At 43.7% G+C, this 17,123-nt stretch overlaps 1 protein-coding gene across 5 annotated transcripts in view; it reads left to right on the top strand.

Moving 5' to 3' along the window:
• The first annotated feature begins 1,587 nt into the window (after positions 1 to 1,587).
• The window catches only part of EPB41L4B (erythrocyte membrane protein band 4.1 like 4B), a 169,814-nt gene continuing 154,278 nt past the window's right edge, over positions 1,588 to 17,123 (top strand). For 3 of the 5 annotated variants that reach the window (XM_032119108.1, XM_032119119.1, XM_032119097.1), the window contains exon 1: positions 1,588 to 1,962. In XM_032119108.1, coding sequence (XP_031974999.1) covers positions 1,675 to 1,962 — 288 coding nt within the window. In that variant the 5' untranslated portion in view covers positions 1,588 to 1,674. The remainder of the gene's footprint in view (positions 1,963 to 17,123) is intronic. The other 2 variants (XM_032119129.1, XM_032119139.1) reach the window with 2 other exon arrangements.

Genomic DNA, 17,123 nt, shown 5'->3' with positions numbered 1-17,123 from the left:
CTTCACAGTGTTCAAAGCAGTGAAAGAACCTCAAGGTATGCTACATCATTCAGGATATGAAAGAAAATTGAAATTCTGCTCCTAAGGAAGGAAAAAAAAAACGGAAAAAAACCCCTATAATCTGTAGTAAGTGTCTACTTTTGACTGTGAACATTAGCAGGCAAAGATTAGCACCTTTCCACTCTGTTTCTATAAAAGCTCTTTTATGCAGCCATATAGTGCAGAAGGGCTGCAGGTAGATCTCTGCCAAAGATCATGCAGTTCAGTGACGGTCTTGGCTAATGAGACACTTCAAGACCTGATCCAGGGCATTGAAGGAACATGGAAAAGGATGCAGAAGCAGCAGGCAGTTACCTAATACTATCAAGTCTCAATAAAAAATGACAAGCTGAGATATTTTGGCAGTCTTTCTGAATACTTAATAGGACAATGCTTGTGTAAATGGGCCTGGAAGTAAGGTTAAGAGAAATAAATTCACAGCAGAAAAAACCCCAAACCCACACCTCAGAAGCAGCAAATTATTTCAGTTCAAAGCTCCTCAGATCACATCTGACCATAAGGTGACAGAATTAGCCCCACTGATTGTTTCTGTGAGACATGATTCACGTCCAGTATTTTATACGTAGCAATTCAGCAAAAGCGTTCCCACCCGAGCCAGAATACATAGATATTTAACTTTTTGGCAGAGCGACCGTGAGAGTATTTGTACCTATGGATTTTCTGTGACAGATAAACAAACCCGTACTCCTTCCTCACAGCTACAGAAGCGAAAGGGAGTTAAACCCCGGGGCGGTCTGGGGGGTTTGCTTTTTCCATGGGACCAAGTTCTCACAGCGGTTTCCTTAAACCACCAGACCGCGCTGATCGCAAAGGCAAATGCGGGAGCATTCCCACGCACCGGGCAGACGTGTCTGTGCACAAGGGATGTAGGCGGCGGCGGGAGAGGCGGTGCGCTGCCCTCCTCCTCCTCCCGGCGGGATCCGCCGCTTCGGCCACCCCCAACACAGGCAAGACCCGTCCTTCTGCCTGCGCCCCGTTGTCCATCCCCCTCGTCTTTTTTTATTTCGCAAATAACTTCCCCCATCCCCTCTTCCGCCTGTCCGAAGGGGCGGAAGCGGCAGACGGGCGCGGGGGGGGGACGCGGGGCGGGGGCGCCCCGGAGAGCTCAGTGCGAAGCACGGGCTGCCCGGGGCAGAGAGGCTCCGAGCCCCCGCCGCTACGCTCCCCTCCCCGGCCCGGGGGCGGTGGCGAGGGGCTGCCGTCGCGCAGGCACCACCCCAGCGGCCGCGGAGCCGGGGCAGTTTCTGGAAGAGCGGAGCAGAGCGGAGTGGAACGGCTCGGCTCGGCTCTTCCCCACCTGAGCTGCGGGGCGCTCGCCCCGACCACCCCGCAGGTGGCCGCTCGCCTCCCGCCTCAGCAGCTCCCCCTGCCCGCCACGCCGGTCGCGGACCCCGGTGCGCGGCGGCGGGAGGAGCCGCGTCCCGCCCCGCCCCGCCGTGCCGCTGCCGGGCGGCGCTGCAGAGGGCGGAGCGGGCGGCGGGGCGGTGCGGCCGGCGCCCGGCGCGGGCTGGCTCCCGGCGGGCGGCGCTGCTGCGTTGCTCTGGGAGGCGCCGCGGGGCCGGGCGCGGAGCTGCGGGCTCGGGGGTGTGAGCGGCCGGGCAGGGCGCCCCCAGGATGCTGCGGTTCCTGCGCAGGACCTTTGGCCGGCGGTCGATGCAGCGCTACGGGCGAGGAGCCGGGCGAGGTGGACTCGGCGGCGAGGGGGACGAGCGGGACGGGGGGCTGCGAGGAGCGGCCGCCGCCGCCGTCGGCTCGGGAGGTTTCCCCTCCTCGCCGCACCCCGGAGGGGTCGTGCACAGCGCCGGAGTGCCCGTCCACATCCCGGCGGCCGGCGGCAGCAAGCCGGTGCTGCAGTGCCGCGTCCTTCTCCTGGACGGGACCGAAGTCAACGTGGAGCTGCCGGTGAGTAGCGTGCGCTTACCTCCGCCGCCTGCAAAACGGCGCCTGCAGCTACCCTCTCCCCTCCTCCGCATCGTCCCCCCTTCCCTGGCGACGGGCACCTGCGAGTGCCCCCCCCCGGCCGCACAACAGGCGCCGTTCGCCGGGAAAGCCTCGCTAGTTTCGTCCTTCCCTCCGCGGGCGCCCTCGCCGCCGTCCCCGCCTGCATGCACCTGCTGCCAGGTGCGCGGCGCGCCTCCCCGCCATGACCGCCGCCCGCCCCCGTCCTGCCCGCGGGAGCCGTCTGCGCCCTTCTTCCCTCTCCCCGGAGCCAGCGGGGAGGTGGGCACCCGCTCTCCTCCTCGCCTGCGCTGCCGAAAACAGCCCCTTGCAGCGCTGCCTTCCGCGGCGCCTCTCCCGGGAGGGGCCGTTCCCGCGGTGCGGGCGCTACCTGTGCCTTCCCCGGCTGGTGCGGGGGGCTGCCCGCTGACTCCGCCCGACGGCACCGCCGGCCGTGGGGGGCACCCCGACGTGCTGCCCGGGTGGGAACGGAGCCTCCGCGGGGCAGCGCTGCCTTTGGCCTCGCTGCCCTCCGGCTTGCAGCCCCCAGCCCCACAGCACCTGTGGCGCCGCGGGGAGAGCGAGGTGCGGCCGGGCTGCCTCCGCCGCGGCGGGGGTCTCCGGGGGGTCGCTGCCTCCTTCTCCTCCTTAGTTCTTGTTTCCCACCGCCCCCGCGGCCGGGGCCGGTTGAAGGGCCCTCCGGGATGCCCAAGGCGCTCTGCCCGTCCTGTGGCACCCGGCTGCGGGGCCGGGGTCAGGGGTAAGCCCCGGCGGCTCCGGGGGTGCAGCCCGACCTAGCCCGTCGGTGCGGGGACCGTGCCAGCGCTGAACTTTCTCCCCTCCCGCCGCTGTGCGGGAGGAATGAGGAAGGGACGGTGCCGGCCTGTGGGGCTGTGCGTGTGTTGTTTGTGCCTGCTCGCTGAGGTTGGGCCGCGTTTGTAGGTGTTTCAGCATCCCTAGAGCCCGTTGTGTGTCCTTTTCTCTCTCTTAAAGGCAGCTGCACCGTGTGTATCGGCAATTTGCAGTTTTGTTTTTTTCCATTCCTCACAGCTGCTAAATACTCAACACCCATCCTTTTTTGCTGACCTTTTCCCTCCCTCTTGAAACCCAAGTTTCCCATGAAATAGTATGGAAGTTTATCATGTTTGAAAAACATTTAATCTTCTTTCCATTTCAGCCCAGATAGTCAACAGCCATTAAGCTTGGTCTCAAAAAACAGGTGGGGGAACTTAGTAATAGTGAGTGTAACAACCTGAGAAATTGTGCACTGCTTTAATCTCCAGCAGTATAATAGAGAGGTTTTTTTTGGAGTACCTTTAGACTCTTGTTAGGTGCCTTTCATATTAGCTGTCATCTGTATATATTGGCACCATTTCACTAAAACATGGAATTTGGCAACCCTATTGTTTCTGCTTAAAAGAAACAGAAGAGATTGAGTAAGACTCTTACAAGTGAATACAGAAGTATGTGAACGGAGCCACCTAGAGATACTTGCTGCAGCATTATCAGGCCTCCCTTGCCTACAGACTACATCGCACATTTCCAGATATTTGAAATGGTAATGTATTTCCTCTCCTCACATCTCCTTCACAACTTGCTGCACTCCTCCTAGCATCTCAGCACAATCTTTTATAAAGTAGACTTGACGATTGTTATCAGTGTGCTAAGGGTTTACTTATAGAGGTCTGTGTCAATAAGCTTGGTAAATATTTTGTTTAAGGTTATACTCTGATTTATCAAAGGTCAGATTTTTCTCTAGAGTCCGTTTGAGATGGTCTGATGATTTGTAGCATCAGAAAGTGAGGTAATGACACTCTTAGTCCTTGAGTGCTGAAAATGTATGGACATATCTGCTTGACACAGTAAAGAAGCTGTAAAGGAGCATTCTTGACGCAGTAAAGAAGCAGTAAAGGAGCATTCTTGCTTGAACTCACCTCCAAATGAAGCTTAGACTTGCCAGCATTCTCAGAATGTGAGCTGCACATGTGGTGGTTGTAGCTCATTTGTCCAAAGACAGAGTAAGAAGTTGGCGGGTTTTTTTTCACCCAAATCCCTAGACTGATGGAGGGCTTTGGAGCATGTAATAGCTGTCAGTGTTTTGAGGATTAAAACCTGTTCTGTTGAATTGCATATCTGTTCCTCATGTTTTTCCCCTTTCTTTCACAGAAAGTAACACCCACACTGAGAGTTAGAAAAACTGAAAGAGGCGTTGCACCATTTATAGAAGTTGATCAGTAAAGTTTCTCTGAGCTTTGCAGGTCTAGATTTTATGGGAATAGGGCGTGAAACAGAATGTGCTTTAATACTCAGAAGCTGAGGTGCAGGACTGGTTAAGCTGAATGAATTGAGTAGAATCTCTTAAAAAAAGTGTATGGTGGTTTCTCTCATTTCAGCTCAAATTTTATCAAAAGGAAGGAGTGTGGGCTTCATCATCAGTGAGCAGCTTACTCATGAAGTCAAGTATGGAGATGATTGCAGAGGATTTCACTGTGCTGCTGATTGTGTTTGCAAGCACTTAATTTCAGGAGATACCGACATCTATAAAATGTGCTCTTTTTACTACACGGTGACGTTGCACCCCTCTTGCCCTTCCAGTTGGAAAAGGAACTTGTTGATATTAGAGCACAATACTCTTGCAACTACAACTTTTTAGGCTATCTCTAAGACTTCATTTAGAAGTAATTGAAAGGTTTATTGGATTTCAAAGACTACGGGGTTTATTTGCTTGTGTGAAGGAATGACAGAAGAGGCCTGACTGGAGGAAAACTAGCTTTATACATAGAAAAAAGGATCAGGGTTTCTCCTTTTTTTTTCCCAGTTACTGTTTCATGGGCTTTTTTAATATTCAAATAAAACTGAAACCCTGAAACTTTTGTCCAAGTTAAATGTATCAGGCTCTGCCACAATGTTTTCTTGTATGGGGGCTGTTGGAAAAAGAAATCCTACATCAGTAAATTGATAAGTATCTTTGCAGTTAATGTTATAATTTGTGCGATAGTGTCTGTATCAGAAAGTACACATCTTGTTAACTCTGGTCAGTTTATGGTGGTAACAGAAGTAGAGATCTGCCCTGATCTCCAAGTTCTTCCTCTGCATGTTCTTCTTTAGGCTGTAGAGCAGTAGTGAACTAGAGTCATCTTTCTTCTTTATTTGTGCTTCCACACCCTCTTTCTTCTGGGGCATTTTCACTTTATTCTTTTTACTGCATGTGCTCTGCCCTTGGGCTACCCCATCTGCTAGCCTTCCCTTCTACGTGCTGTGTACTCTTTCATTTGTAGGTGTTCTCTGGCTTTCACAAACTTGGTTCGTACACAGCTGCCCCCAAACGAATGTCAACATAAGATTTTTCTGAGCACTGCAGATACCCCAGGATAAGGGTTTCTGTACTCAGCTTCTTGCCTGAAATTTCAAGGATTGCTTAATGATGCTGGCTTTTTTCTTCACTCTTAAGGCAAGAATCACGTACTTTAAAAGTATTCTTTCTAAACAGAATAATGCACTGGATGGCTTTTTAAACCCACAAGCTCCTCAGGGGCCTGTATTGAATGTGAGATGCTATTAAGGCTGGATCTGTTATACAGGAGTGAGTGGCAGTTGACCAGTTCTGTTGCTGTGGGGTGATTTCCCATGGGAAGGGGAACATAAATGGTGTCATTACTTCTTCTTGACCTGACACCACGTGTCTGCACATCTGAAATCCAGTGATGAGAGCTGACACAAGGAGAAAAACACTTCCATTAGAAACCATCGCTCCTCCCTCACACGTAGCTGTCTGTGCATTTCTTTTTACCATTGGGAACCTATTCGGTATCTTCTGTGTTGCACTCTGGCTTACACTGGAGGCTGTTAACAGATCAGAGTTTGCAACTTGGTTGTGGGCAGATGGAAGGCCACTTGCTCACTGTTGCCAAAACAGTCTTGCCTCTGTTTTTCTGGAGGACTCGTGACTCTAATGAAAGAAAAAACTGGTTGTAGGTGATGCTGTGTTCTTGCAGAAAGAATGCAAGGAAAGAGCACTGACATTTAGGCAGCAGTGATGGTGCCTGCCAGTTAATACATAGATGGCTCACGGATAAAGCCAAAAAGCCAAATTTTTCTTAACTCCAAGGCATGATTGCTGACATTTCTAAAACTGAGTCTTTGATTTTTAATTAGGTGCATCTTATGAAAGCTTAAAGGGCAGATATGAAAGATGGGTATTCAGTGGGACTGTCCAGAGTAGCAGGAATTAATGTCACTTAATGCTGTTGGAAATGGTGTTCTCTAATAAATTGTGGGAGGGCAGGAGGAGAATGAACATGTGTAGAGTGTTCTTGGCTTTCTGTAGTCTTAAGTGGGATAAAAGAAGAAGCAAATGGTAAGCTTCCTCCAGATTGAAAATCCTCATCCTGCAAAGCAGATCTAAGATACCTTACATTTTCTGTGATGTGAATCCACAGCAGTCAACATGTTGTCTGTTATAAATACTTCTTTCTAAAAATCTTCTTGCTCTGATAAATTCCTCTGCTGCTGTGGGCATCATTACAAAGACTTGTGTGATGTATTAGAAAGTATGTAATGTTTAATGATTAAATTAATCAACGAGTCAAATATAACTCTTCAATTCTGTGAATTATTTTCAGATGAATAGCTTTTATATTATTTCTTTGCCTTCCTTTTGGTGTATCTGTTTTAATAATTGTTTTGGCTGCTATGGAAACACTTCAGGATAGGAATAGTAAATGTTCTTCAATACTGTTTTCTAATCTCTGATCTCCTAAGTGTTGTATTCTTTTCTTATTGGGGTAGCATGAACATGGCAAAAATTGCTGTCTAGCCTCCATGCTTACATCACATATAAATGTTAAATTAACTCTTGTGCAGTCATCTCTGTCTTATAATTATTGATTAGTGTATTTGGCTTGATAAAGTTATAAATACCAGGACAGAAGTGCAACTCATTTTTTCTTTTTTCCATATCACACATGATTTCCAAATAATGTTTAATGAATATTAACTCTAGAGAAATGCACTAATATACATGTAGACACTTGGATTCAGGTCATGCCCAGAAGTTTCCTGATGAAGGAGTTGCACACACAGACACCCCCCTTCAATAGATACGTTACATCACATGGGTAATGGGATTTTTAATAAATTCTTTAAAGCTTTTAGCACTTATAAAATTGGTAATATGCCTTCTTTATGCAGAAGTTACCTTTCAACAACATAAAATTAGAGTACTTGCTGGAAAATGTTAAAAGCATTTTTGCAACACTGGAAAGGGAAAGGCCTCTCACATTCATGAGTTCCTGTGAGCGCCAGTAATCCCTTTCATAAACTGATCAAGCTCTGTTGGTAGAAGAGGTTGGGTATTTTTGCTCTTTCAGTTCACGTTGAAATGCCTTTTGAGTACCTTACAGCTCTGATTAAGCAGCTGCAGCTAGAAGTCAATGTGTTGTCTGCTGGTAATAGCCTTTAATTATGTTATCCCTGTTCCATATGCCTTGATGCATTGCTGCAGTGTACGCTGAAGGTGTGTGAAAGGCATTCACAGTAGAATCACATACAGAATCAGGAACATGCACATCCCCAGAGAGAGAGAAATGAGGTGGGGTCTGCATGCATGACTGCAGCCATGCTTCAGAAATGCACAGTGTTAGGCTCTTGAGAGAGAAGAGGGAATTTTTGGCCCTTGATGTGCTTGCCAAACATCCCCAATAAATCTGCAGCAGATAACAGATAAAAGACATCACAACAGTACATAGTAGAAAAGGGAGACAATAAACAGTGTTTTGTTTTGGCATATGTAAGAGAAATTCTGCTTGTGAGTTCCATTAGTTATTAATGAAAACCAATACAATTTTTCAGTGTAATACAGACAGGATGACAGGAGTGCTGCTGCAAAGAGTTGACAACCAGGGAGGGGGAGAAAGGCAGTGATGAGAGTAGTATAATGCAGATACAAAAGTAAGAGCACCTGGTACTAATTCTCTGATGGAGAGCTTACATGTTTGGAGAGATGGGGAGAAGATAAGGTTGTCACATGCGTTCTTTCAGAAGCGTTTTTGCAGTGGACTAAAAGACAGCTGTGCTTAGGAGAGTAACCATGTGAAATGTCAGTGTGTCTGAGGCCTCTCGTTTGTTAGCACAAAAATGCATTTCATAGCAGATGTTTGCACTGGGCTTAGCTGTATGATAATGAACACTGGAGAAGCTTTGGAGACCACCATGGATTTGAAGGGAGAGGGTCTATAAGAAGGAAACTTACAGAACAATTTGACAATACAGGAACTTTTTTGTCAACAGTGTACTTCTGATATGTTTTGGGGTTTTGTTCCAGTGGTTGTGTTCTAGCCTAGAGTGCTGGGTGGCAAGCCTGTAGCTTCAGGCTCTTAGTAGGAGTCCTGAAGAGGAAAAAGAACATCTGTAATGTAAAAAGTTCCTATGAGGCAAGAAAAGGAGCAAAGAGATTTTGGAAGTGAGTACATGTCTAAGAGCAAGCTGAGGACGGACTAGTTTTGTTTGGATTGCAGAAGATGGTATAGGAAGAAAAAGGCTGATAAGCTGAAGAGACTAGAAACTATATATAAAGTAAGGGATGTATTGTTGATCTGTTCCTTTTCTGAAACAGGAAGGGGACAGCTATCTCTACTTCTCTGCACATGCTTTGTCTTCATGCACTTCTTTGTGCTGCTACTTGGAGTGCCTCTGTAAATACCTTTTTTTATGTAACTTTCTCTGAGAGGCTGGCCTTGTTTAGTGTCTCACCTTCTTCAAGCATAAATCTATTTTGGAATTCAGGGCTTCTGTTGTTAACTTCCCAACTGTTTCAACTCACCCTTTTCATCTGCAATCTTGTCCTTGAGCAATTATCTATACTTTTTCTGTGTGGATATCATCTGTATTACTGGCATGATGCCTAATGAAATTTCTTTTTAATAAGAGCAGATTTCTTTTAGTTTTGTGGGTTTTCCTTTACCTGACACTGTTTTCCCAATATGTAAAAGTAGTTTTATTTTCATCCCAGGAGCAGCTAGCTACACAAGCTGTGAGGGGTCTCTTCTGGGAGGCACTTTAAAGAGCATTAGAGGTCTGCTTCCTTCTGGTTTGGGGCTTGAGCATAGTTGTCTGTCCTAGTCCCTCTTACTAGTTTAGAAAATTTCTGTGGTTTTCTGCAGCTGTCAGAAATTTGAAGCGCTCCTCAGTCCTGTTCCTTCCCCAGGAAAATTCAATTTCCTGGCTGTGGCCATGAGTCTGTGGCTGGCTCAGCAGCTCATTCAGCCAGCTTGACTCACGTAAGTGCCCTGTCTGCCAGGGCACAAATGGTGCAGGTGAAGACTGCTTGTTGTGAACATTCCTATTTGTAGAGCTGACATTAGGGAAACACTGGGAGCTATCAGTGAAATAATTAATTCAAAGGTTAAACCACCATGCTTTAAGATTGTATGGTTTCACGCAAGACCACAAAAATGGACCTGAAAACTTAAATGATGTGGACAGGAGGTTGAGAGAAGAAGAGAGAACATACTCATCATTGAGTCTGTAGGCTCTTTGCAAAGTAAATGTAAGGATAAGTACAAATAATTTCTTTTCTTGCTAGAAGGATGAACTCAACAGCTGCTAACAGTTTGTATAGTGTTTCTGGGTTAGTATTTTAAATACTTGAGAAACACATGGGGAGGTTTTAGTGCTTGTTTTCCAATGTAGACTATGGTAAATGTTCTTTTATTCTTTCTGCATTAGAAATAAAAGGGTTGGAGGGTAATGAAGTGTTTAGAGTGACCATCTGCTCTTCATTTGACTTACTATTTCCATTTATTTCTGTGCACCAATTTAAATGTGTCCTGGGCCATTAGCTATATTGTGATGAGATTATTTTGAAATATTTGTTGAAGTTCCAGACTCAGACTCTAACTGTGAAGCATGAAAAATATTAAGAGTTAATTTATGTTGGCTGTTTGGTTTTGATCTGTACAGATTCAGATTGTTTCCCTTCCTTGTTGTTATGGAACCACAGATAGTTTATCCAAACAAATACCAAATGTTGTCTCTTTTTATTTTTTCTCCCCCTTCTCTTTTTTTCTTTAAATTTACTGACAAACACATTGAATTTATTCTGTATTTCATTATTTTAATATATGTGGTACAGTTTGTATGATAAATAGGCTGGAAATCCTGATAGAAGAGCCAGTTTAATGTTTGTGGAATACTACAAATAACTTTACACAAATATGTGGAGAATATTGGTACTTTCTTTTGAAGAACTTCACTTTATCTGAACATAGTGGTATCAAATATACAGTTAGAAAAGCAGTGTTACCATTTATGGACTGTGATCTCTAATTAAATTATTCTACACTGCAACATTATTTCGAAGGATAGCTTATCTGAGGATTAATTCTTTTGTGGCTGTTTGAAAACAATGCTTTTCACAGTAGTTCTTTGTAGCACTAATAATTGATTGTATTATTTTTATTGGTATATTATGTGTGTGTATATATATATCTCTAAAATAAATGTAGACTTGAGAGGATTTTTGTAATTTAGCAGTCTTGACTGGGAAAACACCTGTTTCTTTTTTGACCTCAACTGAGACTAAACAAGGATACTGTTCTTCCCATTTTTAAGTTTTAAATTTCTTATTGCGTACATTTCACTATGTGAGGTCTTGTAGGTTATGTATTGGATGATAAATAATTTCAGTTGTCTTTGCTAAGCTTTAAAATTATCTCAGGTTGTGAATGAATTCTCACTTTAATTTTGATAAATAATATAAACAGGATAGCTGCATCACATCTCTCTTGTTGGTATGAGGTCCAAACATTACTTGCTTTAACTGTGCAAGTGAATATTTTCCAAATTTTCTGAGAAAAGAAGCATTTCATTTCTTACAAATTTTTTCCTTCTTCTCCCTTGTTTCTCCACCCAGAGTTGGTCAAGGCTGCTTTCTGTCACTTAAATCTTTTTCGTACCTTGTTAGTTGTTCCTGGATCTATGATAATTGTATGATTTTAAACTAAGAGCTTACATTTATGTAAAAAGACCAAACTCAAGACTTCCATTTTTGTAAGCAGGTCTGAATGCGCCAGTATCCTCTGCAATCATTGTGTTGCAACAAAGATCACTATTCAGTAGAGATGCTGATCCTCAGTATGGAGGTTTTATATTCAAGCTACTTACTGAGTAGAAATTCTTCCCGAATAATGAACCTTCCATGAGTGCTTTGCTTTGAGAGATGATGAATGATGAGTCTGTTATCTCTTTGAATTAAGCACATAAGTGAAGAGTGGTGGTATTCTTCAAAGTAGGTCGTATTGCTAGGAAGGGCAGCACCCTGCAAGTGTAAAGTCCAGTGGGCAGTATCCATTTTTCTGTCATGTTTTGGTCTTTGGATGTCGATGTAAATTGGTGGGAATTCAGACATCCTGCTGTAGCTCTGAGGAGGAAAGAGCTGGTTTAACAGTGTAACAATGTAACTTCGTTGTGCAAAAGACTTAATTTCTTTTCGTCCCTCTTCCTGCGGTTTCATGTTGCTGGGTTTGATTTAGTTTCTTTCCCTGCTGTTCAGCAATGAAGAGAGGGTGGCAGGAAATGTTCTTCTTTGTGACTGGCATCCCCTTTCCCTGAAGAGGAGCAATTCCAGCCCCACTCCAATGGTCTCAAGTCCGCCCACGAGTCTCATCTGCTGAGGCCACACTGTGAGCTGGGGCTGGGAACACCCAGATGCAGGGTGGCTCCACCTGTACCCTGTGTCTCTCTGGCACAATTAATTCTGCATGCAGCTCTCAGCAGCACGTTGGAGTTTTGTTCTTGACTTCTAGTTAATTAGAAGATGTTAATTTTGATGGGTTTTCTTTTTAATGGGGGAACTTGCTTACTAAGACTGCAAAGATCGCCGGTTCCTTTTACAGAGGCCAGTGAAGCCATTAAATGTTGACTGTAGCCCTTTTCCTTTTCTCCTTTAAGCTGATTGCTTAAGCTGTTATCAGCCTGTATGTGTGCTCTGTATGTCTCCATTCCCTTCTGCTCATACAATGATATTTCACAGTTGGCTTTTCTCTGTTCAGTGAATGGTATCAAAACTTATAAAATCAAACCCCTTGTTTTTAGGTGTGAAAATCGGTGAGCCTTTGGAGCATCAAAACTCAAAGTGTTGCAAACAGTAGGCACTTGGAGAGGAACTTTTCTTTTAATTGATGGGGTTTAGTTCATGAAGGGTGTATAATATATTTTGGGAGGTCAATATAAGAGGAAATAATCTCAACAAAAAATATTTTATATAGTATTCTTAACTTTGGAAAGGGAAACAATATAATGTTATTTACCCACTGCCTTCATGTTTTCCCTTGAATTCTCTGAGCCATCCCCTCTTTTGTTGATCTTACTTACAAATGGGTTTTTTTCCCTGTGTTGCATGTTGATGTGTATGTGTTGCATATTATATGTGTTAAAATATATCCTCTAGTAAAACTTTTCTGATTTGTCATTTCTGGCTTTAGGAAAAAAGATGTTTACTTTAAAGATGGAAAAAATGAGGAAGGAGTTGGAACATTTATCTGTATATTAGCAAAAAAATAGGCTTAAGTTGATGACTGCATTTCTCAGAAGGGAGTGGGAATAGAAAAATTCAGTGCTGTGAAAAAAAAACAAGTGAGTTTTGTTTTCTGCTATTGAAATTTGCCAGCAGATTTACTCATTTTACAGTTCATGTCCTTAGATTTTGATGTATTTTCACATTAAACACCCAGCATATTTTGGTCCGTGATTTGATCATAAAATGTATTTTGTAAAAAAAAGTTCACCTATTTCAGCAAATTTCAGTTTTGCTTTAACAACATTGTTATGGTCAGGAAAGCAGACCATGATTTCATCCCCCTACATGTTATTGTATTAACTGCTGATAGAATGCTTTCTTCTTGAAGAATTTCATCTCACTTTGACAGAGCAAGACAGATCATCTGATAACATTTCCAGTATGATCAGAATCTTGAAAAATTGTCAAGCAAAGGAGAAAGATGAGCTCTTTCATAAATAGAAAATACTGTTCATCCAAATTGTGTTTCACAAAGCAGATTTTTTCCTATAATAGCTGCCAGTTTCTCAGCATTTGTGTAATGCTGGGAGGGGAGAACTTTCCCAGCTGTTTCAGTAAGCTGCATGCTGGAAGCTTTCTAGGAAGAGAAAATAGTCTGAAGAACTTCTATGTGACACCTCTGTGTGAGCTTGCTGTGACTTTCAGGAGCTGTTGAGAAGGGGGCAAGCTGCAGTGCAAGTGCTGGCTTGAAGGATAGCCCTCAAAATGAACTTTGTTTCTTTTGCATTCAGTAAGGCACCTTACTGTTTACTGAAATCAAAAGTTACTTCTTAATTTAAGGCAGATAGCGCTTTTATATAATTCTAAAACCTTCAGTAAGGTGTTTGGAAAAGTTGTTTCTTGCAAGCTGTGGGGTAAACTGGTTAGGTTTGTATTTAAAGAATATGAATTCCTCTTTATTGCATATGCAATAACCTCATTAACAAGATAAGGCAGCATTAAATGACTTGTGGGAGCCAGTGAATATAGATCCTGTGAAAAGCCTCAGGCCTGAGGAGCCCTCCCTACAGGCAGCAGCTCTCTGAGCAGCACTGCCTGCTTTACTTGCACAAGTTGTGTATTAGGCTCCAAGAGCCTATATATGGGAAGGAAGCTTTTCCTTTTGAGTCTTAGAAAACTATGTATTTTCTGTCTGCATTGCAGAGCTGATACAGTGAGGTGGAGGACGAAGTTCTTTTGTTTCTTTTGTCTTGTGCATGATGTGAAAGTGCTCATTGGAAACAAGAAGCAGGTAGTATTTTCTGCTGACTGACCCTGTGAGATCTAGCTGCAGTTTGTGGTGAAAAAATGTCTCTGAAAGCAAAACATGAACTCAGTGCAGTTCCAGAGGCACAAGATGTGACCACTTCCGAGACTGTCATCTGCTTTGCTTGGAAAGTATCTCCTGTGAAGTGCCAAACTTGGGTAATCTCTGCCTCTGCACAGATGGTAGTGGAAACTCTGAGAGGCGAACCAGGGAGTGGGAGACTGGGTGTAGGGCTAGTGTTCTAGGAGATTCAGGGGGGACCTTACTGTTCTATAACTGCCTGAAAGGAGTAGGGGCTGGTCTCTTCTTCCAGGTAGCAAGCAATAGGATGAGAGTAAATGGCCTTAAGTTGTGCCAGGAGAGGTTTAGATTTGATGTTAAGGAAAATTTCTTTGCTGGAATGGTTGTCAGGCATGTGAATGCGCTGCCTGGGGAAGTGATGGAATCACCATCCCAGGAAGTGTTCAAAAAATGTGTAGATGTGATGCTTAGATACGTGTCTTAGTGGTGGACCTGGCAGTGTTGAGTTAGTGTTTGGACTCAATCTCAGAAGTCTTTTCCAATCTTAATGACTCTGTGGTTCCACAATGAAAATACATGCTTTGGAGTATACTTCTGTTTCTGTCTTGTACATGGACATAACCTGCAGTACTAATAAACTCAGGGTGGTTTTATTGCTGAAGGATAGATTATAAATGCAGAAGTGGCACCATAGACAAGCCTGCAGCTTTGGTGTGAGATCTAAATGAATTTATGGTGTTACTTAAAGTGGCTTTTATATCTCCAAAGCCATTGTGAGGCTGCTGGTTCCTGGTGGCAGTAAGAAGTGGAATTGATGTTTGAGGCATCTAGGATTTATGATGCACATTTTCCTTTTGTGCTGGAATAGGGAGGGATAGAGTTTTCTTAAGGCCTGACTAAGTGAATACAACAAACACATACTAACAGAACTTCTTGTTTTTCAAGCAATTCTTTTTCAAAGGGAATTATTAGAATGAAACATGTGCAAAAAATCACTGATTATTGTTACCTGCTTTTATCTCCACTCCACTCACCCCAAAATACCTGGCTGCTTCACAGTCATTTCTGACTGAGCTACTGCATTTGCTAAGAAATTTTACTTTGGGTTAGTGGCCAGAAGATGTTCCAGCTGTCTCTGTTGCCATTTTTTCCTCCTTTTAACATCTTTTGTTAAGGCTGTTATGATGATGTTGAATGGAAGTCAGCTGACTGTTCTCCTAGATGTCATTTCTTCTATCACTCTTTATATTGGAGAGAGTCATATGGAGGGCTGGTAAACAAATAGGTTCTGAACTGTAGATTTGTTTCAGGTCAGAAAGGGTCATTGTGAACACTTAATCTATTCCCCTTCCCTGATCAGTCTCTAGAACTTCTTCCAAGAACATGTTTTAAGCCTGTCACTTTTCTACTGTCAGTGCTCACCTTGGATCTCATTAGTTCACTTGCCTTTAAGAGTCTTTAATGAGAAGCAGTTACTTACTCATGTTGCATGTGAACTTGTCAGCATAATAATCGCTCTTTTATTGTATTTGATATTTTTATGGTCCCTGTTATCCCCTGTCTTGGTATTTGAGCAGGCAGGCAACAAAAAGTCATGGAACTATGGGGAAAAATATTCTCCACGTGAAGGTCTGCTAAATTCATGCACAAGCCACCTCTTAATCTTGTCTGTGTCTAAGTAGATAAAAACAAAATTTATTTACAGATGCTTTTCAGGCTCAAAAATATTGTTTGTAGCTTTTTTCTGACTTTTGAATAATGTGCAGACATTTGAGCTGGGCACGCAGCAATGTTGTTATAATGGTTTGCTGAATGTTATATGAAATTGCATTGCTTCTTACCTAATGTTCCTTTGTTTAACATTACACTGAGAGCTCACAGTCCATTGTTTTTCTGTTGTTACACCAATGTTCTTGCAGTGCTGCTGAAAGCCAGGGCACTGTCTTTGACCTAGTGAGTGCAAGTGAAACTCACGTACCTCTCTGTGTGACCTGTGATTTCACTGAGTTCAGCTACATTGTTGATGCAGTTCTGCATCCCCAGGATTTGCAAATCAGTATGTACAACTGATAAGACCCATCATCTCCTGCTACTGTGCCAGTTTTGTTCAGCAGGAGTAATTTTATTAGTTCCCACCCAGGGAAAACTGGTGAGTGACTGTGAGCAGAACACTTTAGGGTTGCACTGACAGTGCTTCTTGCTGTCTGCTCTCCTCCTTTCCCTTCGTGATTAATTTTTTTAAAAATCTGCCTCTTGTGAACTACACACATCTATTTTAGGAATGCTTATGATTGCTTCTGTCAGACTCATCAGCTGTGTTTTGAGAGTATGGGTGTTTTGTGGTCAGTTGAATTTGAAACAGTTCTTGGCTTCTCATTCCGTGCTGGTGCTGTAGACAGATACCTGCCCTTTCAGCTGTTTGTGGAGCTGTGCTGAAAGCCAGGTCAGGGATCAGATCCAGGGATGTTTCATTGTTAAAAAAAAAAAACCAAAAAACATTCGCAACATTGAATGTCAGAAATTTGTTAAAAGTATGGCATAAGTAAGGGGCCAAGCAGTGGGGGAAGATCTGCCAGAGGGCACAGGAGCTCTTTAAGGTGTAAGTTCTGCAACAGTCTGTTTTGTTGAGTTGGGCCTTGAGGCTATTAGGAATGGATTGATTCATGTACTTGGTGCTCTCATAGCTTGGTCATGGGAGTGCTTCTGGTCTGCCCCACCAAAGTAAGACAGATTAGTATGAAGTGGAGAAGAAATAAATGCTCAGCTGCTGCACCTATGTTGTTCAGCAACAGAAATCATGGTAAATAGCTCAATCCAGATCTGCACCAGCTCATCTGCTCCAAAGTCAGAGATCTTGCAGAAATTTATCTAAGGGTTCTTATGGCTGTAATAAAATAAAAGTGTAGTTTTATGGAGGAAGAAGTTAGACTTGTTTTATGAGACAATTTTCTTGAGATCATGATGAGTGGTATAATTTATGCTGCTGTTATCTAATTCATTGCTGACTGGACCTAGCTGTCTCTAGTTTTCATTTTCAGAATCTAACAGGGAGCCAGAGTTGATAAGAATACCAAAGCTGATACTGAATTTAGAAAGACACTAGGAATTTTAGAGAAAGTCACCTTTGTCTAGGTTTCACCTGTGGAGTTTCAAATGGAACCAGGGATGAAAAGGTGGTCTTAGGGTCGTTACTTGATCTGGATATCCTGTGATGGAGTGCATCCCTTATCCCTTTAAGGCTGGCTGCAGGTGAGGTGAAAGGAAATTGTGCTGTTCAGGGAA

This window comes from Corvus moneduloides, chromosome 1 (assembly GCF_009650955.1).
Source record: "Corvus moneduloides isolate bCorMon1 chromosome 1, bCorMon1.pri, whole genome shotgun sequence".
NCBI lineage: Eukaryota > Metazoa > Chordata > Aves > Passeriformes > Corvidae > Corvus > Corvus moneduloides.
This window is presented reverse-complemented; position numbering and strand designations above follow the sequence as displayed.